Source organism: Paroedura picta, chromosome 17 (genome assembly GCF_049243985.1).
Source record: "Paroedura picta isolate Pp20150507F chromosome 17, Ppicta_v3.0, whole genome shotgun sequence".
In the NCBI taxonomy this organism is placed as follows: domain Eukaryota; kingdom Metazoa; phylum Chordata; class Lepidosauria; order Squamata; family Gekkonidae; genus Paroedura; species Paroedura picta.
In genome coordinates, this window is record NC_135385.1 from 24,671,894 (window position 1) to 24,695,018 (window position 23,125).

At 62.2% G+C, this 23,125-nt stretch overlaps 4 protein-coding genes across 4 annotated transcripts; 2 read left to right on the plus strand and 2 right to left on the minus strand.

Moving 5' to 3' along the window:
• Positions 1 to 6,213: 6,213 nt before the first annotated feature.
• Positions 6,214 to 7,796, minus strand: NDUFAB1 (NADH:ubiquinone oxidoreductase subunit AB1). Its single transcript, XM_077316796.1, has 5 exons — positions 7,628 to 7,796; positions 7,169 to 7,279; positions 6,890 to 6,977; positions 6,662 to 6,773; positions 6,214 to 6,386 (listed from the first exon to the last, which is right to left on the minus strand). The coding sequence occupies exons 1-4, from the start codon at positions 7,772 to 7,774 to the stop codon at positions 6,682 to 6,684; spliced, it is 438 nt and encodes a 145-aa protein (XP_077172911.1). The 5' UTR covers positions 7,775 to 7,796; the 3' UTR covers positions 6,214 to 6,386; positions 6,662 to 6,681.
• Positions 7,797 to 8,332: 536 nt separating this feature from the next.
• PALB2 (partner and localizer of BRCA2) lies at positions 8,333 to 16,404 on the minus strand. The gene is given in 18 exon segments (XM_077316340.1): positions 8,333 to 8,629; positions 8,631 to 8,742; positions 9,502 to 9,650; positions 9,905 to 9,992; positions 10,314 to 10,346; positions 10,348 to 10,428; positions 10,535 to 10,684; positions 11,024 to 11,109; positions 11,600 to 11,761; positions 12,004 to 12,087; positions 12,209 to 12,892; positions 13,345 to 13,587; positions 13,590 to 13,946; positions 13,948 to 14,241; positions 14,244 to 14,692; positions 15,102 to 15,201; positions 15,346 to 15,405; positions 16,239 to 16,404. Coding segments are annotated over 18 exon segments (3,372 nt in total). The 5' UTR covers positions 16,284 to 16,404; the 3' UTR covers positions 8,333 to 8,434.
• On the plus strand, positions 16,316 to 18,123 carry DCTN5 (dynactin subunit 5). The gene is made up of 6 exons (XM_077316339.1): positions 16,316 to 16,476; positions 16,567 to 16,635; positions 16,729 to 16,847; positions 17,029 to 17,140; positions 17,398 to 17,500; positions 17,578 to 18,123. The coding sequence occupies exons 1-6, from the start codon at positions 16,429 to 16,431 to the stop codon at positions 17,673 to 17,675; spliced, it is 549 nt and encodes a 182-aa protein (XP_077172454.1). The 5' UTR covers positions 16,316 to 16,428; the 3' UTR covers positions 17,676 to 18,123.
• Positions 18,124 to 19,025: 902 nt separating this feature from the next.
• Positions 19,026 to 22,983, plus strand: PLK1 (polo like kinase 1). The gene is made up of 10 exons (XM_077317086.1): positions 19,026 to 19,590; positions 19,707 to 19,875; positions 19,975 to 20,119; positions 20,232 to 20,325; positions 20,417 to 20,636; positions 20,870 to 21,028; positions 21,137 to 21,214; positions 21,436 to 21,590; positions 21,748 to 21,930; positions 22,396 to 22,983. The coding sequence occupies exons 1-10, from the start codon at positions 19,192 to 19,194 to the stop codon at positions 22,600 to 22,602; spliced, it is 1,809 nt and encodes a 602-aa protein (XP_077173201.1). The 5' UTR covers positions 19,026 to 19,191; the 3' UTR covers positions 22,603 to 22,983.
• Positions 22,984 to 23,125: the final 142 nt, after the last annotated feature.

Here is a 23,125-nt window from a genome sequence, read left to right on the forward strand (position 1 = left end):
TATGCGTTCTATGAAAATTTTTGTTGCTCCACGTAGACCAAATTTTTAATGTAGAACCCACCCAGTCAATGGTGTCCCACTTTACCAGTGTTACAATCTGGTCATCTTATACAAAACTGCAGTCGTCTTTTCGCACAAAAAACCAACCCGTCCCGTTCCTAATGTTGGGGACCTGATAGATCAGCAAAGACGCTCTCTGCCCACGTTCGGGCCTCCTGTCTGGGGGTGAACCTGCGTGGTGGGCTGACCTGGAGCCCAGAAGCGTCTTCACAGCACCCCCTTGGCCCTGGTGGCCAGGCAGAGTCTTTTGGGAAACCTGCCAGGGGGTGTCTCATGACTTGGATTTTAAGCCTCCCCCCTCCCCATCTCATCCCTCTTTGTTTCTGCTTCCCCCTTCCAGAGAGACCACCGTTCAGCAGCACGCCCGGGTGACAGACCCCTTCCGGACGATGGGAAAGAGAAAGACGCTTTCCGGCTGCCCAAAGAGTGACTCCTCGCCCCTCTTCTTCTGCTGCCTGCAGGGGGGATAATTTAGTCCTGGGAGGTCAGTCAATGTGTTCCATTTTTAAATCATTCATAGCTAGGAAATAATTTATTTGTGTTCAAAAAGGGGGAAAAGACTCAATGAACCATTTTGTGGTTGTGGGGGATGGTCTGAATGCTCTTTTATAGGTGTTAAAATCTCACAGTCTCCTTTCCCTTAGGTCCGCTTAGGTGGGGCAATACCTGCTTTCCCCCTACCCACTTTTAAAAGCACGGGTAAATTCTCAAGGGGGGGACAACTGATTTTTTAAATCTGGCAAAATTTGGAGTAACTTCAGCATGATGGATTTTTTTTTTTTTACCAGATGCAGCTAGCTGGCTGGCTGGCTGGCTTGCTGGGCTTGGGAGAAAAACCCTTCTCCTTGGGGAAGCCGGGTCTGCCTATTCTAGACATTTTTCTGTGGTTTGAACGAGGCCTTGAGAGAGCCAGTTTGGTGTTGTGGTTAGGAGTGCGGACTTCTAATCTGGCATGCCGGGTTCAATTCTACGCTCCCCCACATGCAACCAGCTTGGTGACCTTGGGCTCGTCATGGCACTGATAAAACTGTTCTGACCAGGCAGTGATATCAGCGCTCTTTCAGCCTCACCCACCCCACAGGGTGTCTGTTGTAGGGAGAGGAATGGGAAGGCGACTGTAAGCCGCTTTGAGCCTCCTTCGGGTTGGGAAAAGCGGCATATAAGAACCAACTCTTCTTCTTCTTGTCCCTCGCTGACCAGATGTGGAGTCTCTCAGTGACTCGTTCCATATAGATGAATGAATGGTCTATTGTTCCCTGGTGATACACCCAAATGTAATGAATAAATAAAATAAATACATGTCTAATTTCTAAAGAAGAAATGAGTGTTGAAGCAGCGTGAAATCTTTGTCCCAAGAATGCATTTTGGTGTGTCCTGCAAAGGTCCAAGGGACAGCCACTGGGTCCCTTAAGAGCTTCCTAAAAAGGAGTCTGGGGTGAAGGGATCCGGGCCAGAGCTCTGCCTGAGGTCCGGCCCTTTGCCCTTGGCGTAGCTCTGCCCTCTTGGCCCGAGCAGGAGAGACGGCTTCAGTGGGACAGTGAAGGAGGTGGGCCAAGGGGCCTGGAGGCCTCAATTATGGACTGGGAAACAAGACTTCTGTTCTCACTAAATGTCTCTTGCCCTTAAGTCTAAAGGAACCTAAAGGTCGAGCTAGAAGGAAAATTTAAAATAGAAATATTTATTACATTAAAGTGCATATATTAAAAATTAACATCAATGAATCACAATATTATACTGTATAGGACCTACTGCAATATTTATTTATATTTATATACTGCCGCTCTCAAATGTCTCGCGGCGGTTTACAAAATCCATGAATACAATAAAATCCTCTAAAATCACCCATTAAAACACATTTAGAACACTAGCATAATTTCAGATGGCGGACAATAAATATTACCAGTCTCCCCCCCCCCCCCCCCCGTTCAGCATGAGTCTGTCGCTCTCTGTGGAAGCTTCGAGGGACTTTGTTACTTCCAGCTAGAGATCCTCAGCTAAAAAAGCCCTGGCCCAGGTTGAGGCCAGGCGTAGGTCCCAGGGGCCCAGGACAACCCGCAAGTTCATACCCACAGAGCCAAGAGCCCTGCGGGGGCATAAGCAGGCAAGCAGTCCCGCAGATACGCAAGACCCAGGCCGCATAAAGCCTTAAGGGTTAAAATCAGAACCTTAAACTTGATCCGGAAGCAGACTGGTAACTTGTGCAGATGGCGTCGCACCGGCTGAATAGGGGCCCTCCACGATGCACCAGTGAGGACCAATGCAGCCGCATTTTTTACCAGCTGCAATTTCTGTGTCAAAGCCAAGGGTAGGCCTGCATAGTTACAGTAGTCTAGTCTGGAAGTGACCGTTGCGTGGATCACTGTCGCCAAGTGTTCAGAGGGCAGGTGGGGCGCTAGTAGCCGTGCTTGGCACAGATGGAAAAACGCCATTCGGGCTACTTTCGTGATCTGAGCCTCCACGGAAAGGGAGGCATCAAAGGCTGCGCCCAAATTCCTGGCTGTTGGTGCAGGTGTTAATTGCACTCCCTCCAGGCATGGGAGGCACGCTTCCTGATCCTGCCCCCTTCTAACCAGCCACAGGACCTCCATCCTGGAGGGGTTTAGTTTCAGGCGACTCTGCCTGAACCATCCAGCCACTGCTTCTAAACATCTGGCAGATGTATCAGGGGGGAGTCCAGCCTGCCATCCATTAGAGGTAGAGCTGGATGTCATCTGCATGTTGATGGTAACCCAGCATGTAGCCCCCCGGTCAGCTGGGCTAGAGGAGGCATATAGATGTTAAAGCGCGTAGGGGAGAGGATCACCCACTGAGGTTCTCCACAAGGGAGTCCGGAAGGGGCCAACAACTCCTCCCCACAGTAACCCCCTGTGTTAGGTTCCAGAGAAAGGGACTGACCACTTTAGTGCAGTCCCCCTAATCCTGGCCTTGGCAAGGCAGCGGGCCAAAATCTCGTGGTCCACGGCATCAAATGCGGCCGACAGATCTAAAAGCCCGAGAATAGTCGAAGCACCTTGATCCAGCTCACGCCGGATATCCGTCAAGGCAATGTGTCTGCACTACACCTGAACTCGAAAGGACCGAGTAGCTGTTGAGCAAAGGATGATCATAAGGCACAATTTGGACACGATGACTCAGTTTCCCACTTCTGACACCCATTTATCCTTTTCTCTGTACCTGCACTCTCCTGATCCCCGCTCCAGGTTGTCGGAGGACGGGTGGCTGCCCACGAAGGTTCAGGCCTTGCAGAAGTCTCTGCTGGACTTAAAGGTGCTTTTGCTGAGCCCCCATGAGAGGTGCAGGTCCCAGCAAGGGGGGCGGGGGACGGATGGCTTTATTTTTGTTTTCTGCTCCAGCACAGCGGTGTGTGTGAGTGTGTGCCTATGGGAGGGGCCTCCCCCCTCCTACTCCTCCCGACCCCCCCCCCGCCCACCCGGTTTCCAGGCAGGGAGCCTCCTCACTTGCTGGGGCGCCAACCTCCCTGCGGGGCCGGGAGACCCCTGTCCGTCGAGCTCAGTCTCCCGGGCGGGGAGGGGCCTCCAGGGAGGACTTGGCAACCGGCGCGTGTGGCCAGAGGGCGGCCCTCTTGGGGGCATTTTCAGGGTAAAACCGAAACTTTAATTACGAATCACGCGGAGGGGGGAGGGGAGGGGGGTTCACACGACGCCGGTCTCGCTCCGGATTGAGGGGGGGGCCGCTTCTGACTGCGCCGCGCCCGCCCGGAGCGAATAAGGACGAATAAGAATGAAAAATACGAACGAAAAACGGACGCGAAACGCGCAAGACCTAGCTGCCGGAAGTCGCACGCGGAGGAACAGCCGCCGCGACCGGAAACGCGGACCTTTTCATATGGCCCCGCCCTCCTCTCCCTCAGCCAATCATTCTTTTGTCACTCGCCCAGCACGACTCCACATACTCTTTTCCGATTGGCCAAACTCTCTTGTCCCTCCACCGTTTTCTTTTCTTCCCGCCTTATGCCGTCTCAGCCAATCGTGGGCCGCGTTCTAGCCAATCGCCTCGCACGACCCCAGATACTTTTTTCCGATTGGCCGTCTCTTCGGGCACCCAACCCTACCCCTTTTCTCCCCGCCTTTTGGCGGTTCAGCCAATCAGGAGGCGCGCCCTAGCCAATCGCGTCTCATAACGCTCCAGACTCTTTCTCCATTGGCTGGCCTCCTCGGACCTTTTTTCGCCCCGCCCTGCGGCGCCTCAGCCAATCGCGGAGCGAGTTTTAGCCAATCGCTTCGCCCCACTCCGCAGACTCCCTTCCGATTGGCCGGCCTCTTTGAGCGCCGCAGGGCGAAGCGATGGATTGTGGGCAGTGTAGTTTCTGACGGGAGACGGAGATCCGGTCGCGCGTTTCCGCGGATATGGGAAGGACTACCCTTCCCGGCATTCCCCGCTGCTCGACTTAGTGCGCATGACAGCGGCTGCTGCCTCCTTTTTATTATGGACCTGCATAGGAGGTGCTGCCGTCTGGCGGCCACATTGGGAAAATACGCGGATGTAACATTGTATTGTGCTCTTGCAGACCCACACGGCTACTCCTTTGAATCTGAGGCTGCGGATAGAACTCGTCCGCGACTCCCACCCTGTGGCCGTTTGCAGAATTGCAGGACCGGGACCCGCACACTGGAAACTCAACGGCCACGCTAAACGGGGCCGGACAAAGTCCAGGAAGGACGGGCTGCCCCAGGGAGCGGCCGCGCGTCTCCGCCGGGGGGGACTACAATTCTTGGCCTTCCCAGCCGCCCGGCGTCGAGCGCATGCCGGGGGATTCGGGGGGGAAAAGCGGCCGCCGCCTCCTCCTTCCACCCGCAGATTTTCCCGATGTGGCCGCTAGAGGGCAGCAACTCCCGTGTCCTTTGGCGTCCAGAATACGCGGTGGGATAGGAAATGCTGCCGTCTGGCGGCCAAGTTGGGAAATTACGCGGTTAAAGGAGGCGGCAGCCGCGTCTTTTCACCCAAATCGCCAGTCTTTCGCTCTAAGCTCGGCAGCTGGGAATGTCCGGAATTGTGGTCCTTTCCCCCCGCGGAGGGGGGGGAGGAGGAAACGGCTTAAGGCGCCAGACCCCTCCCAGGCCTGTCCTGAGGTCACCCAGAATCCCAACTGGGCTCCGGCCAGCCCCCCCCTCTTCTTTAAAGACTGCCCCCTCCCCAAATCCCCCCCCCCAGCCCGCTTTTGCCACTTTTTCTTGTACTGTTTTGCTCCGCTCTTTGCCTTGGGAGTGGATTACAGCAGTCGGGGTCTGAAGGCTGGCCTTGAAGGGGGCATCCTGGAATCCCCACACCTAATGGGGCTGGTGGGGGCTGAGTAGGGGGGCTTTGGAGGTCTAGGCGGGGCAATGGACTGCAAAACGTAGAGTGAGCTAAGCTCTGTTCTCTGCAATAAAGAGGATTTCCCTGCAAATGGATTTTATTGAAGGCAACCCGCAAAAAACCTCCCACCTCCCTGGAGCCCACCCTGACACTCCCAGGAATTGTTCTCCCTGGAGTTGGGAACCACAGCATGTCCCCCAGTTCTGGAGAGGGGCCCCCCACAAGAAAGGGTGCTTCTGCAAGGACTACCAAGTGATCAGGCAGAGAAGCAGAGGGAGCAAAGACAGCCCAGAGGGAGCATGCTCAGGGCAGGCCCTAGTTCCCCAGCCGACTGAGGGCCAGCAGGGAGGTGGGAGGACAAGAAGAAGAAGAGTTGGTTCTTATATGCTGCTTTTCCATACTCGAAGGGGGCTCAAAGTGGCTTACAGTCGCCTTCCCATTTTTCTCCCCACAACAGACACCCTGTGGGGTGAGTGAGGCTGAGAGAGCCCTGATATCACTGCTCAGTCAGAACAGTTTTATCAGTGCCATGGCCAGCCCAAGGTCACCCAGCTGGTTCCATGTGGGGGAGTGCTGAATCGAACCTGGGATGCCAGATTAGAAGTCCGCACTCCTAACCACTACACCAAACAAGCAGGAGCCCCCACAACCAGCCTTTCCCCCCTTTGATGCGGGTAGGTGGGGGAAGCACAGCGTGCCCGTCTTCCGCAGATCTGAGCAAGGATTCGAACCCAGGCCTCCCGCTGTCTACTCCAGACCAATTTCCTCGCTCCCCCTCCCCTTGGACGGCCATGCAAGCAAGCATGGCAGGGGGCAGCACAGAGGAGGAGGCAGGAGGCAGGTTGAGTGGCAGATTTATTTGAACATCAACACAAATATTTATACAGCTTTAAATACAAACGCCAGTGCCTGATTATCCAAGAACAACAGGGATTGGTGGGGGCACTTTGTTCACCAGCGCCCCCCTTCCTGCGGGCCACTTCCAAGCCCCCAGTGAGGAACAGAACGGCCTGCAGGAGAAAGAGACAAGAAATTCGTGGCAGACAGGCTCAGGTTTAAGACAGACATCATGCACATCTATCCCCCCCCCCGCCCAATCCAGCCTTTCTCCACCCGCTGTGGATGCCCTCCCAAGCCAAGGGGGTGAAATAGTGCCCCTCAGAGCTACCCATGGCAGTGACCCGGGCCAAACTGCACCTTGCAAAGGGGGGGGGGCAATTCCCACCCACCTGCCTGGTGCATCTCCAGGACAGAGCAGGGCCCCCTGGGTCCGGCCCCCGCCTACCTGCTGCGCTCGACAAGCACTCATTCGTACACGTCTTTCTTATCGGCTATATAATCCACAATCTCCTGCGGACACAACAACTTCTCCGCCTCCACGTCGGGGATTTCGAAGCCTGAAAGAGATCGGGGGGGGGGGGGTCAAGAGAGGCCTGCAGACCGGGAGGGGAGCGGAGGGGGAGGGGGCCCCGACCCCCCCCCCACGGTGCAGCAGCAGCAGCAGCAGCATTACCGAACTCGTCCTCCATGGCCATGATTATCTCCACTTGGTCGAGGCTGTCCAGACCCAGGTCCTTCATGAAGTGGGAGTTGGCCGTCAGCTGGAAGGGAAGGAAAACCTCCCTGTGGGACCGGCAAGGTGAGGAGTGTGGTCGCCGTCCTGGCCGTGGGGCGCGGGGACCTCCACTGCAGGCCTCCCGAGCTCTCCACGTCACTCCTGTCTGCCAGCCCTGCAGAGCAGCGTGGCCCGGATTTCCCCGGAGGGTGTGGGGAGGGAGGCACACGGACTCACCTTCTCAGGGTCGATCTTGTCGTACAGCTTCAGCACGTACAGGACGCGCTCCTTGATGCCGTCCAAGGTGAGCGGAGGCAAGCTGGAGAAGCAATGGCAGGGCTGGAGCACCTGGGGGAAAGCAGGGGGGGGAAGGGGGGCTCAGCAACCTCCAAGGTCACCCTGGCCAGGGCCAAGGGCCCAGGCGGGCAGCTGCTGTGCCCATGGGCAGCTGCTTTGCCCCTCGGTGCAGGGCTTCTGTGCAGGGGTGGGTGTGCGCCCCACCTCCCATCCTCCACTCCCCATCTCTGGCTCCTGGAAACACGGGGCGGGCCTTGGGACGGCTGAGGCCAGAGGTCCAAAGACTACAGTTCCCATGAGTCCCTGCCCGGGGTTCCCGTTCCCGCCCCGGTGCTGCTCCCTGCAGCGAGAAAGTTAGCCGTGCAGGGCGAGCGGCCTCCTACCCACCCACCCACCCACCTGGGCCGCGGGCCTGGCTGCGGGGCGGGGGTCGTGGGCGGGCGGCCGGTGGAGGAGGCGGCGGAGGAGGGGGGCGGCGGGGCGGGGGGCGCAGCGGCGGGCGCAGGCCGCGAGGAGGACACGGGCCGCCATGGTGACCCCGCGCATGCGCCTCTCGGCCAGCTCCCTACCCACAAGGCCTCGCGCGCTCGGGGGGCTCGCCGCGACAGGCCACGCCCCTCCCGGGCTGCCGGAGGCTCACGGGAGTTGTAGTCCGCGCATAGCTAAAAGCTGGTGGGGGGGAAGGCTGCGCTTCTCAAAGGGATGCCAACCCCAGCCGGGACCGGGGAGTCCCTTTGAAGCTGCCCCCTACAGAGTCCATCAGTCTTGCCTACTCAGGCCAGCAGCAGCTCCCGCGGGGCTCTCCCCTCCCCTCTCTACTTATCCGTTTTGGAGACGCTGCCGGGAATTGAACCTGGGACCTTCCGCATGCCAAGTAGAGCCCCCCCCCCCCATCCCGAATTTCAGCTCAGCTCCAGATTAGAGAGCCATTCCCCTGGGGAAGGCTGGCTCTTTGGGCCCCATTGAGGTCCCTGTCCTTGCTCAGGGGAGGTGGCCAACCTGGATCTGGCAACCATGAGCCCAGCACCCCCCCCCCCATCTAGTAATGTTTAAGCTGCCCATTCACCTGTGCGATAAATATCTGTTTCATCTCCAAGCAAGTCCTTTGCTTTCAAAATAAAGTTTAATGAAACTCCAGGACAATACACAGGCTCCAAAGAGAACTTCAGCCAAACCGGCGGGGCCTTGTGGGGCCAGCTGCTGCTTTCACCCAACCTCGGTAGAGAAGGCTGCCCGGTGGGGAAGCGGCTCAGACCCAGGACCTCCCACCGTCCTTCTCCGTCTCTGGGCAGAACACGGCCCAGGAGCATAGTTGTAGATGCCGACGCTGCCGTCCGTCTGGCCCACCAGCAGACACTTGTCCGTGACCGACCACCTGACGAGAGACCAGGTCCCCTCGGCACTGGGGGGGCAACAGAGCCCTGCACTCTCCCCCCAGCAGATCCCACACGGCCAGGGCTCCAGAGGTCAGCAGAGCCGCACCGGATGCATCCCGCACGTCCCCTGCCTGGTACCTAGCACGAAAACGACACACAGAGGGAAAATGCTTTTAAACACTCTGCTCCTCTCGGGGGGGGGGGGGCTACCCGGATATGCGGCAGTTTGCTTACAAGTAGGTGCTCTGGGAACGGGGCCAGGAGTTTGGGGGGAGACAGCACAGCCCTGGCAAAAGCAAGCAGAATCTGGCTCAAGGCTTCTTCTGCGGAAAATGCAACATTTCCAACCATTATTGTAAGCTGCCTTGAACCACAAGGGAACGAATCCGCCTTTCCCGAAGGCCCCACTGGCAGAGCTCTGCCGCATTCTGTTGGGGCTTGTGTGGGAGAAGGGAGCCAAAGTTGCCCCCTGTTCACGCCCAGGGCCCAACCTTCCCAACACCCAGGGGCAGGCTCCTCTGAAAGGAAAGAGCTTGCATAAGCTGTCCAAAATGTTCCATGGACCCCATAACAATAGCCTTGGGAAGGCTCTGTCAGGAACACGGCCCTGGCAGTTCTCTGCCTTACGCCCAAACATGTCTCCAGAAATAGCAGAACCAACCCCCCACCCCCACCCCCATTTCCAGGGCAGAGCTTCCCCTGTGATGAGCTTGCAAGGCTGGTGTGAACCAAAAGCAGGCCCAATGGTGAGAGCAGGGCCCAGTCAGGTTCCCAGGAGGCCCAAAAGGGGGGAAGAGAGTTCTGGGTGAGAGGGACTGAGAGTCCCTGCGTGCTCCGCCCACAAGCTGGCACAGTGGCCATCAGTTACAAGGGCTTTTTGCCAGGGATTCTACTTGCCTTCCGTGCAGCCCTGGAGGGAGGGATGCAACCATCACCTGGGCGCTCCTGGCCGTCTTGGGGTTGAACGCCACCACCTGGAAAGCTGGGCTGCCGCACAAGTCCTCCTCCTTGGCACACGGGTGACTCAAGACCACAAACAGGAGGCCCTGCGGCACAAGGGCGAGAGCAGCACCCCACACAGCTCTGAAGGGGCACCCTGTGAAGCCTGGCCAGCGCAGAGACCAGGAAAGGTGCAGCGTGGAGACACGAAGGTGGCTCATCCTGGATCAGCCCCCCCTCCCCCTGGTCCAGGCTCTCTCTCTCCTTTGGACGGAGGATCCGAGGCCCGAACTGGGCACCTTCCGCATGCCAAGCGGAGGCTCTGCCACGGAGCCCCAGCCCCTCCCCTTTGCCCGCTTACCGAGTCAGAGTAGGCCTGGTGGCACACGGGCACTGGGTTGGCATAGCCCAGGGGCATGTGGCACAGCAGCTGCCCGGAGCTCAGGTTCCTGCACGAACACGGGAGGGAGCGTTGCAGGCAGGGGAGCAGGGGAGCAGGGTCCCGTTGGGCGGCTGAGCAAACACCGGCTCCAGCCCTGGTCCCCGCCAGCAAGAGCACCCCGCCACCAGGCTTCTGGGATGTGTGGCAGGGAAGCCACACTGGCCTCGCTGGCTGGAGTCGGAGGATCCAGGGCCCACCTGTACCCTGGGCACCCATGAGTCTGCGAGGAGGGCGATGCTGCCAGCACAGGAACAAGGGCAGCTTTTCTGGCGCGGCTCAGCCAGGCAGCCCCCACAAGTTCCAGCAGAGCTCCAAGCGCGACACTCACCAGACAACCACAGAGTTGGCGGCCGTCAAGCCGAAAAGCCTCGGCCATCCCGTCCACGGCGGCAAAAGTCACAGCGGCCTCCTTCGGAGGAGACAAGGCCCGCCTCGTGCAGCTCCTGGGAAGAGAAGGCGCTGGCAGGCACACGGAGGCCGGCGGAAGCCACAGGCCGGCGGAAGCCCTGGCGGTGCCCAGACCCTCGCCCCACCCGCGGCCTTGCTCACCCTCCTGCGCCAGGGAAGGAGAGGACTTCCACCGCTCCCTCACAGCTGCTGACCAGCCTCCGGCCACTCAAGCCCAGGACAGCTTTGATACGCCCAACTTGAACCAGTGACTGCTTAAGGCAGTCATCCTCGAGAGAACGAAACAGCAGCCTGAAACGGGAGGGAGGGAGGGAAGGAAGGAAGGGCGCTGGCTTGACTTCAACCCACCTCTCCCCCCGACACAGAAGAAGCACAGCCAGCCTGGCCTGTGCTGAAGCCTGCAGAGGGGACCAAGCAGTCTGACATCCTCCATCCCCCGAGAGAGAGAGAGAGAGAGAGAGTGCTAATTGTGAACAGTGACTGGGATTTGATTTCAAGTCCCGTGAGGAGCCTCTAGATCAACCTTGGCTGAGAAGCAGAAGGACCACCGAGTCCCAAATACCAGATGGGACCCGTCCGGAGCCCAGCCCTCCACCTTGGATATGCCCCTCTTGGAAGCCCTCGGCTCACCTGAGGGCTGCCATCTCCAGGCCTCCCAAGGCCACACACAGGAGGCTGTGGGCTCCCGGCAGGGGGATGAGCTGGAAGACCAAGTCCTGGAGGAGGAGAGCCACGGGGGTCAAGCCACCCTTGCCCACCCCCAATTGCCAGGCTAAAGCTGCCGCTTCTGACCTGGGCAGGGGTCAGCTGGAAGCCTGCATAGCACTCCCCACGGAGAGCCCATTTGTGAGGCTGAAGAGTTGGCCCAAGAGGAACGCAGCTCTGGGACCACCGCAGGGCCCCTCAGCCACTGGCCAGCCTGGGTTTGGAGGCCTGGGCCGGGGGGCTGGACAGGGACAGCCGGGTGAGGCAGATTCTTGGGGGTGGGAGGAGTTGGTCCCACCCTTGCTAGGAGGGGGCAAACAGCAGCCACTATGGTGGGGCATGTTCTGCCAGGAGGCTCAGAACTCCCCTGGCCGTGCCGGAGGGTCTGCACCTCCAGAGAAACAGCCCGTGGAAAGGGCAGCAGGCAACAACAGCCGGGGTCAGACCCCCCCACACACACACCGTTTGCCCTGCAACAGCCCAGGAGTCCCCCCCCCTCACCTCTGCAAAGCTCCAGGTGTGGGCGCTCTCCCAGCAGCCGGACTCCAGGCGCCGCCAGAGGGTGACGGAAGCCTCAGAAGCGGTCGCGATGCACAGCTGCGTGGAGCCCGCCACTTCCCACCACACGGCACTCGTGTCCACGGAGCAGGAACCGCTGGGATGCTGGAAGAGAGAGGAGGAGGAGGACGGGAGTTACGTCTGACCAGGCAGCAAGATGCCACCAGAGGAGCCCCTGTTATGTGACCCACACATCAAAGCTCCCAGTGGCCTCTCCAACACCCGAAGGAAGCTGGAGTAGGATTGTCCCGCTGAAGCCTGATCCTCCACAAGGCGTGCATGCAGGGAAGGGCCTCCACGCAGCACGGAAGCAGGCCCCTTAACCAGCCCTGCCCTGCCCTGCCCACCTGTAGCCTGGAGGCCATCTGCAGGCTCCCTTCCATTGGCTGACCCCTCGGCCCCTGCATCAGGTCTCCCGCTGCTCCGTCAGGCTGCAAGGAAAGATGAACACGCCACACACACGCTGGCTGGCACCCACTCGAGTCCCCGCTGCAGAGCCAGGGAGGCAGCCAGACCCCCTCCCCCCCCCCAGGAGGCTCCTCCCCCTCTTACCTGGTCAGCAGAGGCCCCGTAGATCTCTCCAGACTCAGCCGCCAGCTCCTGCCTGGCCTCTGCGCATGCAGCTGCCTCGTCACGCTTCCAGTGGGATCCCCCTTCATCCTCTGGGCCTAACGCCCCTCTGCAGCGGTGCTCTTGCTCCACGCCACGCACTGGCTTGCCGCACACGGAGCTTAGCTCCCGAGGAGACCCGGCTGGCTCCTGAGGAGGGGCGTCACACAAGTCCTGAGTGGCGGGGGTGGCCCCCACCAGGGGAAAAGAGGGGGTGGAGAGCAGCTGGGAGGTCTCCGGCTGAGGGCTTCCCCCCTCCAGGGCTGCCTGGGCTGGCGAGAGGAGCAGCTTGCTCGTGTGCAGCTCCCCGGGCCCTCCTGCGCTCCCCGGGCCCTCCTCGGGAGAGGGGAGGAGGTCTCCTGGCCTCTCTCCTGTTGGCGGCGGGGCGGCATCTTCCACAGCCGGGAGGCACTTGGCTGGCCCAGCATCACTCGCGGCCTCCGGCGCTTTGGGGGCAGAAGCTCTGACTCTTTCTGACTGGAGAAGGCCAAACTCTTCGGCAGGCAGGCGGAATTCTTGGGGGGCCAAGTCACAGGGCAGCCACTGGCGGCCCCCGGGAATCATCTCAGGGCAGCCGAGCGAAGGGGGGTTCCGGGGGGGCCCCAGACAACCGGCTCCCCCTTTGGCCTGCAAACACAGAAGAGAAACTCACCCACATCTCCAAGAGCATTTTAAAAGGCACAGCCTCATTTCAGGGCCCAGACATACAAACTCCCGCAGGCAGGGGCCGACCTGAGACACTGCAGGGTCTGCAGAGGAAAACCTACCCACCCACCCACCCACCCCGAGGAACCCTGGGCCCAATCCGCAGAGAGGGTCTCTCTCCTCCACAAGGCTGGCTCAATCCAGAGGGGTGCTCAGAATCCAGGCAGCTTTCTAGGAGGGAACCAGCCAGGTAAAGCCACGATCCCTTCCCCTCAAACCCCCATCCCCCCTGAAGCGCTCTCGAGGGTAAGCCAGGCACAGCATTCCGCCTTGACAGCCCCCCCCCCCGGAAATACCCCTGAGCTGCTGCACCACAGGCTGGGGGGGTGCTCGCCTGGCCCCCTCATTCAGAGAAGCACTGCCAAGAGGCGTACCTCCTCGTGCTTGCTCCACCTTGGCACGGTCCCGATCGTCAGCCGGCTCCTGAGACTCCGAGCAGCACGGGTGTGGGGTGAGAGCACCGTTTCCTCCGCGGCCCACCGATGCTGAGGGTCCTTGTGTCCCACGGCTTGGAGCCCCACGGCTGGGCCGGCCTGTGCCCTTCCGCTTCCCCCTTCTGCCCCGCTGTGCAGGACCCCCCGCTGGGGGGCACCCCTCCGCCAGGACTGGGGCTGCCCTCTGATGCCTGAGTTGGAGACCCGCCCCCCCTTTCCTGGCCCGCCTCAGCAGGGCTTGCTGGCAGCCCTTGGGAGGAGGGGGCAGGCCCCCCCACGCTGCCCTTGGGGGACGCTCTCTGGCTCCGACGCCTCTGGCCCAGCTGGCTCTGAATGACCGCGGCCAGGTTCAGCTCCCGCTGGCAACTGGACATCCGCCGGGTGGTCCGGACGTAGTACTCCACGGGAAAGATGAGCCCCTCCACCACCGTGCAGGAGTCCAGGAGGCTGCTGGAGGGGGCGGCTGGAGACGTCTCCACCAGGAGGGGAGCCGCAGCCTCTGCCTCGCAGCTGGAGCCCGCCTTCCCTGGCTCAAACGTTGGGAGAGGCGCTGCCGCAGTGCCTGGAGCTCCGTGGCTCTCCACATGGGCTTCTTCCGTGAGGCGCTTCCCTTCTGCTCTCAGGGAGGGCAACCTTCCCGCAAACAGCTTCCTCCTCCTCCCCATCTCCCTGCTTTTCTTTTGAGACATTCTGGACGTCTGCAAGGAAAACCGTGGCCTCGACAGCTGGACCTCCAGCGGCGGCAAAGGTACCCTCCTCCCGCAGGCGCTCCAGGGAGGGACCCCAGCCCTTCTGCAAGACTCCAGGGACGACAACGTCCCCCCAAGGGATCCCAGCAAGTCTTCTTGTTGGGGGGTCTCGGGGGTCACGAGGCTGCTGCTGTGTGCTGCTGGGATCGCTGGAGATGCCCTCAGGCTGCCTGCATCATGCCCCAAAGTGCTGCCGTGTCTTGGGAAGACCGGGGACCAAGGAGGGCCCTCCAGGCCGGCCCCTGTGCGCCCCAGCTGGGCATCCTCTCTCCTCTCCTGTGAAGCCACGCTGGGCCTCCCCCTCCGTCTGCTCCTGGATAGGCGGCTCAGTTTCCCCCCAGGGACCGGCTGCAGGGTACCGCCCGAAATCCTTTCGTGCTCCCGGTTGGTACATTCTGAGCCCAAGTTCTCAGGCAAGCGGCATTCCCGACCGAACACCTCCGGCTCCAGGCTGAAAGTGACTGACGGAGCTTTGGCAGCGGAACGAGAAGCAGCCAGGATGCTCTCGGAGGCCGGGGGAGCTGCCTGGCTGGTGGAGGCTGTGAAATGAAAGGCAGCAGCTCCTGAGTAGGCCCCTCCCTCCCAGTCCAGAGGGCAGGGTTTGGCCCACTCTTCCCAAGAAGTCAAAAATGACACCTCTCTAAGGACAGAAGCGTCTGAGTCTTCCTGACAAAGGGACGGAGCATAGCAAGGGGGTCCTGTCAGTGCTGTCCCAAGAGAGGTGCATGAGAGGAACCAGGCACGTAGCTGCCCCCCTCTCCCCAGAAGAAAATAAAACCCGGGCAAGTTCCTTGCTATCTCCCTCCCTCCCTCCTAGGCCTGAAGGTGCTCAGCCAGGGGTGGCTGGAGGGAGGGAGGGAGGGAGGGTGCTGGTGAGTGTTCTAGGACGTCCAGGGGAGCTAAGCAAGGAGATTCCTGGCCTCACGACCGGCATCTCTGGTTGGTTACCTGCAGGGCTGTCCTCAGCTGCCACCTGGAGAAGCAAGCTGTTTTGCTCCGCAACTGTTTTCTTGACATGACTCTTGACCCTCTCAGCTCTTTCGGCCCGCTGCAGAGATGGAGGAAGAGGATTATCCCTGCGCACGGCTTTAGACATGTGTTGCCCTGCTTGTTTCATGGAGCATAAAACTCCCATAAACTTTTCCCCCTCCTGCAGCTGGCGAAGCCCAGCAGTCAGACCGTAGAGACCCACCTGCAGCCTGCTGACTGTCTTCCGGTACTCTCTCTGCAGTAAGACCAGCTTCTCCTTCAGCTGCAAGACACAGACCAAGCAGGGATCACACCGGGGATTTATTGCAAGTTCTTGTAAAGCAACTGTTGACTCTGCTCTCGAGAGGGCAACCCATCTGGCCTTGCGAGAGGCTCTGAGACCACAGGCAAACACAAGGGGCTCAAGTCTGGTGAGGCTAATAAAGGCCTCCAATCATTTGCTCTTCAAGCTTCTCTGGTGGGCATCAGGTCGAGCACAGTTGTCACTCGGCTGCACGTGCCGGGAGCAAGAAGAGGCAAAGTGGGCTGCTCTCTTATGCTCACAGAAGAAGATCAAGCAGGAAGAGAGCCAGGACCCACCAGGCCCAAAGCCACAGAAAGTATTGCAACCGCAGGGAGCCAGAAACCCTCGGGGCAGCCACAGCATGCAGACGGAGCTACGGGCGCAGCCGCAAGACAGCAGGGCAGAGAGGGCCCACCGCAGGGCCGGAATGGGGCCCTATCCAGACACCCCGCCTCTCGAGCTGATGGGGCTCTGGGTTCGAGTGTTCCTTCGTGCGTCCCTGAAGGGGGCAGGGGAAAAGCGTCCTTCCTGCTGGCTTTCTGGCTAGAGGGAGTTTTGTGGGACATTCGGGTCCCCCCCCCCCCGCCTTTGGTGCTTGTGGAAGCAAAACAGAACGGGCAGAGAGCCACTTTTGCCCCTCACACGTGCAAGGGGACGAGGGGGCAGGCCCCACTGCGGAACTCCCTGCCACTGGAGAGCCAGCTGGCTCCCTGCTGGGCTGCCTTTCTAGGTGCGGGGGCTGCTTCCCCACGGCCACAGACGTCCCCTCCCGCCGAGCCTCACAACAGCCCCGCGAGGTAGGCCCCTCCCACCTGCGTCTTGTCGCGCGCGCTCAGCGCCCTCCCGGCGGCAGCCATCGCCAGCCACGCCCCCCGCCCCGACCGCGCCTGCGCTCCGGCGGGGACGCGGGAAGTGCCGGCTGGCTCCCGGCACCATAGAGTCGGGCCGTGAGGAGCAGCCGGAAGCGAGCGCGGGGTCCTCCGGCGGGACTGGGCGGGCGCCATGGAGCTCAGCGAGATGCTCTACAACAAGTCCGAGTACATCGAGACGGTGCGGCCCCGCCCCCTCGCCCCGGGCCCCGCCCCCTCTCTGACCTCCCCCGACCCCCCCCACGCTGACCCCCCTCTCTGCCCCCCGCAGGCCTCCGGGAACAAGGTCAGCCGGCAGTCGGTGCTCTGCGGCAGCCAGAACATCGTCCTCAACGGCAAGGTCAGCGGGGGCCAGCTCCCGGGCGGGAGGGAGGGGGTCTCCCGGGGTCCCCTGGAGGGCCGAGCCTGAGCGCCTCCCGCTGTGGCCCCGCAGACCATCGTGATGAATGACTGCATCATCCGGGGGGACCTGGCCAACGTGCGCGTGGGGCGGCACTGCGTGGTCAAGAGCCGCAGCGTCATCCGGCCCCCCTTCAAGAAGTTCAGCAAGGGGTAAGCAGCCCCCGCGCCAGACCCCCGGACAGCCCTGGAGGAGCCCAGCCGCAGGCTCCACTCCCGGGGTCTGGCGGGAGGCAGGGCGAGAGCGAGGGGGAAGGACCTCCGAAGGCCAGCAGACCAGCCCCCCCCCCCCCGTGTCCACCCCACCCCACCCCGGCCTGGCTTTCTCTTGCAGAGTGGCTTTCTTCCCCCTGCACATTGGGGACCACGTCTTCATCGAGGAGGACTGCGTGGTCAACGCGGCACAGATCGGCTCCTACGTCCACATAGGCAAGAACTGCGTCATTGTAAGTGCCCCGGGGAGCCCCCCCTGCTGGGCCTGCTTCCAGGGAATCCAGGGGCTGCTGCCCTTTGGGGCTGGGGGCTCTGAACTGGCTTGACCCTTTTCTTTATATAAGTTTGTGGATGCCCCACTGTGCTGTCCAGGCAGATGTGGGGGTCCTCTCCTGCTGATGCCTTTACTCTCAGAGGACCAGCCCAGGGGGCAGGGAGACGCGAAGGAGGGGATCAAGCAAGCTGACCATGGGGGGGGGGGTCCCTCTAGGGCCGCCGCTGCGTCCTGAAAGACTGTTGCCGAATCCTTGACAACACCGTCTTGCCCCCGGAAACCGTGGTCCCGCCTTTCACGGTCTTCTCCGGCTGCCCAGGTAAGCAGCACGGATAGGGAGAGGGAGAGGGGGTACATGGGGCCCGACCCGCCACTCACGCTTTGCTTTGGCCGCAGGGCTCTTCTCCGGAGAACTCCCCGAGTGCACGCAGGAGCTGATGATCGACGTCACCAAGAGCTACTACCAGAAGTTCCTGCCCCTCACCCAGGTCTAGGCTGCTCCTTGGCCCCCCAGCCTCATTTTGTTCTCCTTTTGTGCAAGCCCCCCCCCCCTCCCAACCCTGTGCTGCGTGGCCTTGGAGGGAAATTGTCGTGGGGGCCAGGGGGCCTGCATTCCTCATGGCCCTCAGGCAACACAGGGAACCCGGGGAAGGAGATGCCCCCATGGCGGCAGTCCTGCCAGGGGGACGCTTGAAAGCGAGCAAGCCTCAAGGCAGGAAGGGGTCTGCCAGATGTCTCCCCATCCCGCCCCCTCCGGTCCTTTGCTGGCTTCATCCAGGCTTGGTTTGGCTTTCTTCCCGGCCTGTTGTACCCGCAAGCCTCCGCTCCACACGGCCACCATGGAGCTCTCCAGATGCAGGGCTGGTCTCCCCCGCTCCCCCCCCTGATTCGTTGCCTGTCTTGTTGACATTGTTCCTGTACAGATTAAAACTTGAACTTGGATCGAGCTGCGTGCTGGTCATTGCTTCTGCGGGGGCAGAGGGGCAGCTAGGACTGCAGGGACCCCGGGCACGTGGGGACGGGGTCCGCCTCGGAGGGGCCAAGCCAGCGGGTGAACTGGCTCCCGCCCCATGCCAGCGGCTTGAGTGGCAGGAGGTGGGTGGTGCCAGCCGGGAGGATCCTGTGGGTGCGCATGCTTGTCTGCCAAGAGTCTGCTTGGGGCAGGGAAGGACCTGTCCTCAGGAGAATTCTTCTTCCCTCCTTGCAAAATTTGGGGCAGGGAGCCTGGAGGGGGTCTTCTGGGCCACCTTTTTCTTTTTCGGGGGGGGGGGGTTGCTGGGAAGGGAAGGTGTGCCCTGTGGCCACCACGGGAAGGGAAGAGGAGTGCAATAGAGGTGCGAGGTTCTGGGTGTGGCTGCAGAGGATGGACTGCCTTGCAGGGTTGTTGGGCACGGGGCTCCCTGTGCCCGTGGACCAAGGCCAGAGACCTGACTGCAGGGGAGAGTTGGCCGCCCGTGCCAGTGGGGGCGGTTAGCAGCGGGCAGGCCAGCCCAGCGGGCCGAGTGGAGCCATTAGGAGCCTGCCGGTGACGTCGGACCGACAAAGACCCCCGCTCTGTGCAGTGGGGGCGACCGGGGCAAAGCGCAGGGCTGGGCAGGTGGCTGGCGGGAGGGAGGGAGGGAGGACTTTATTGACTCCATTCCCACCGGGCGCCCCTCCCGGGCCAGCCTCCTCTCTTGCTCGGGGGGGGGGGGGTCCCCTGGCCACGGGCGCGCTGCCCGGCCGGGCCAGGAGAGGGCGGCGTCGGGGCGCCGCGGGTGCTCGTGGCCGGCGGGGCGCGCGCTTTAAAGGGCGGGGATGGGCTCCCATGGTGCCTTGCGGCGTCGGGGGCGGCTCGCATTTTAAATCCTGCCGGCCAATGGGAGCGCGCAGCGGCGCCCGTAACGTCCGCGGCTCCAGGTTTGAACTGGGTGCGTGCGAAGCAGCCTCTGCAGCAGCCGCCGCCGCCGCCGGGCGCCGCGAACTCCCGGGCTTTGGCGAGAGCAGCGAGCTCCTTTCCTCGACGGCGGCATGAGCGCGGGGGCGGCGGAGCGGGGGGCGGCGGGAGCCGCGGGGGGGTCTGCGGCGGCGGCGGTGGCGGCGGCGTCCGTCGGGGGTCGCGGCGGGGCCGGCAAGGAGGTGCCGTCGGCGCTGCTGGACCCGCGGAGCCGCCGGCGGTACGTGGTGGGGCGCTTCCTGGGCAAGGGCGGCTTCGCCAAGTGCTACGAGCTGACGGACGCGGAGAGCCGCGAGGTGTTCGCGGGCAAGGTGGTGTCCAAGGCGCTGCTGGTGAAGGCGCCGCAGCGGGAGAAGATGTCCATGGAGATCGCCATCCACCGCAGCCTCCAGCACCGGCACGTCGTCGCCTTCCACGGCTTCTTCGAGGACGCCAACTTCGTCTTCGTCGTGCTCGAGCTCTGCCGGCGCAGGGTAAGGGCGGGCGGGGGGCGGGCGCGGGCGGGCGGGCGGGCGGGGGGCGCCGTCGGGGGTCCCGGGCGGGTCTGCAGCCGCCCCGCTCCCGCTCTCTCCCTCCCGTCCCCGCGCAGTCGCTGCTGGAGCTGCACAAGCGGCGCAAGGCGCTGACCGAGCCGGAGGCGCGCTACTTCCTGCGCCAGATCATCCTGGGCTGCCAGTACCTGCACAGCCACCGCGTCATCCACCGCGACCTCAAGCTGGGCAACCTCTTCCTCAACGACGACATGGAGGTCAAGATAGGTGGGCAGGGGGGCGGCCAGGCGCGCGGGGGGGGGGAGAGATCTGGGGCGGGGGGGGGGCTCCGGGGCCCGGCCCTGACCCGCCTTTCCCGCCCCCCAGGGGACTTTGGCCTGGCCACGAAGGTGGAGTACGAGGGCGAGCGGAAGAAGACCCTGTGTGGGACCCCCAACTACATCGCCCCCGAGGTCCTGGGCAAGAAGGGCCACAGCTTCGAGGTGGACGTCTGGTCCATCGGCTGCATCATGTACGTCCCAGGAGGCTGGCAGGTGGGCGGGAGAGCAGGAGGGGGCCTTCTCTCCCCACGGCCTCTGGGAGGGGGCTTCCATCTGCTGAGTTTCCGGGGTCTCTGCACACAGGTACACCCTCCTGGTCGGGAAGCCCCCCTTCGAAACCTCCTGCCTGAAGGAGACGTACCTGCGGATTAAGAACAACGACTACTCCATCCCTTCGGTATGGCCCCGCTGAGATCGTGGGGAGGGACGGGGGGGGGTCCCCCAATTGGGCCGCCTCCTCTGAACCGCCCCCCCTGCCTGCCCCGCAGCACATCAACCCCGTAGCTGCTAGCCTGATCCGTAAAATGCTGCGCTCGGATCCGGCCACCCGGCCCACCATCGAGGAGCTGCTGAGCGACGAGTTCTTCTCCACGGGGTACCTCCCGTCCCGGCTGCCCACCACCTGCCTCACAGTCCCGCCCCGGTTCTCTCTGGCCTCCAGCGGGCCTGACCCCAGCGGGAGGAAGCCCCTGACGGTGGTGAACAAAGGTGAGCAGCTGGGGGGCGATGGGGGGGGCCCTGCAAACTGAAGCACCCAGGCCATCTCCCCCACCCCCAAAGCAGAGCTGCCTCTGCTGGTGCAAAATGACATTCCTGCAGCCCCTCGGGCTCTTCTCCTCCTCCCCACAAGAGAAATGGCTGCGTCCACATTGCGGGCTTCCCTGGAGCGCCCCCCCCCCCATCCCGCAGCTCCCCAATTTGCCTGCTTCCTGCCACGGCAGGTCTGGACAGCCCAGTGCCTGACAAGCTGCCGGAGAAGGAGGAGGAGGAGGCCCCGCGGGAGCCAGGGGAGTCTGTGGACACACTCCTGATGGACCTCATGCAACAGCTGACGGTGGTGAACTCCTGCAAGCCTTCTGAGAAAGTCCCCGTGAGACAAGGTGAGGGGTGGGCATGCCTGAGGGTGGGGGCGGAAGCCCACCCCGGGGCCAAACGCTGCTGGCTGCTTTGCACCCCGTAACGCTGGGTCTCTTGCTCTATTCTTGCAGAGGAGGCCGAGGACCCCGCCTGCATCCCCATCTTCTGGGTTAGCAAGTGGGTCGATTACTCGGACAAGTATGGCCTAGGTGGGTGTCTGGCCGGGCAGGATCTCAAACCAACTTGGCCCCAGGAGAGCATAAAATGGGGTTCCACCAGAAGAGCCCTGCCGGAGCAGACCAAGGCAGCTGTCCTTCGGGTCTGGCAGTGTCCGGGCCGGGTCAGACTGGGGAGGAGGAGAAAGGAGGTCTTCTTCTGGGCCAGTGGCACAACCCCCCCTCCCCACCTCTTCCTCTCACCCCCCCCCCAGGCTACCAGCTGTGCGACAACAGCGTGGGCGTTCTGTTCAATGACTCGACCCGCCTCATCATGTACAACGATGGGGACAGCCTGCAGTACATCGAGCAGAACGGGGCTGAGTCCTACTTCAACGTGCGCTCCTACCCCAGCAGCTTCAACAAGAAGGTCGGTGGGGCCCGTGGGGCCACAGGCAGGGGCTCCCCAGGGTGATCTTGGCCTAGAGAGAAGCTGGGAGGAGGGCGGGGGGGGGCGGGAGTTGGGCCCTTCCTGGCCCTCCTGCCTGTGCGGGGCTGGCTCACGCAGGGCCTGGCTGCGTCCCCAGGTCACGCTGCTGGAGTATTTCCGTAACTACATGAGCGAGCACCTGCTGAAGGCCGGCGCCAACATCAGCCCCCGAGAGGGAGACGAGCTGGCCCGGCTGCCCTACCTGCGCACCTGGTTCCGCACCCGGAGCGCCATCATCCTGCACCTCAGCAATGGCACCGTCCAGATCAACTTCTTCGAGGTGAGCGGCCGGAGGCGCGGGCCGGGGAGATCCCTGCCTCGCAGGGTGGTTGTGCAAGAATGAAATGGGGGAGAGAAGAACGGGGCAAGCCATTGGGGGGGGGGAAGGGGGTGAGAATGAAGCTCATGAAGCCAGCCTTGTCCCAGGGCTGGAACTCCCAGGCCAGGCCTTGTTTGGAAGAGGCAAGACCCGGGGTTCCTGGGTGCCCGCCTCCCCCGGAGAAAGATCCAGTATTAGCCAGGCGTTTCCCAACCCAGAGCTGGGGGGTGGGAGGGAATCTGGCCACCGTATCCCACAGGGAATGTTTTGGGTCCCAGTTGTGGTCTGGCCCATGAGTCCAACCTGCCTTGGGCTGAACGGCCAGTTTGAGGCCAGCCTGGCTTCTCCTGCTCTCCTCCCCGTGTCTGCTGCGAGCCCCTCTCACCCCCCCCCTCGGGGCCTGTGCCCCCTCTCCCCCCCCCCCAGGACCACACGAAGGTCATCCTGTGCCCGCTGATGGCGGCCGTCAGCTACATCAACCAGAAGCGGGAGTTCCACACCTACAAGCTCAGCCTCCTGGAGGAGTTTGGCTGCAGCAAGGAGCTGGCCAGCCGCCTGCGCTTTGCCCGCACCATGGTGGAGAAGCTGCTGTTCTCCAAGGCCGTCCCCGCCAGCACCAAGCCTGCGCCCTAGAGGCCGCCCGGCACGCAGGACACTCTCCGGGCAGGGGCAGGGACGTCGTCCCGGAGCCAGGGAGCCCAGCCACGAGGGCCGTCTGTTCCCCCTGCTGCCCAGGGGCTCTAAGGGGGCAATCCTGCCCCCCCCCCAGTTTTGATGGAGAAGATGCCTCCCTTTCGCCTGGCGCCTGGCCCTGCCCCAAAAGGGGGGCTGTGGGTGCATCATGCACGTTATTTATATGTGTGACTCTGTCAGCGGCCTCTGCTTGGAGGGCTCTGCTTCCTGTTGTTGCTGTCTGGGGCTCCCCCCCCTTCTCTAGTTTGTTCAGAGAACCTTTGGTGCCCCCTCTTTTAAATACTGAAATGAATCCAATAAAGGTCATTTTGTACAGTGCAACAGTCTTGTGTGTGTGTGTGTGGGGGGGAGCACTTCGCAGCCAGGACACTGGGCCTCAAGGTGTGTTTGTTATCCCTGTGGCAGCCCCTTGCCCAGCCATTAGCTTATTTCGGGGGGGGGTCTATGAGGTCTGGGGCCAGCC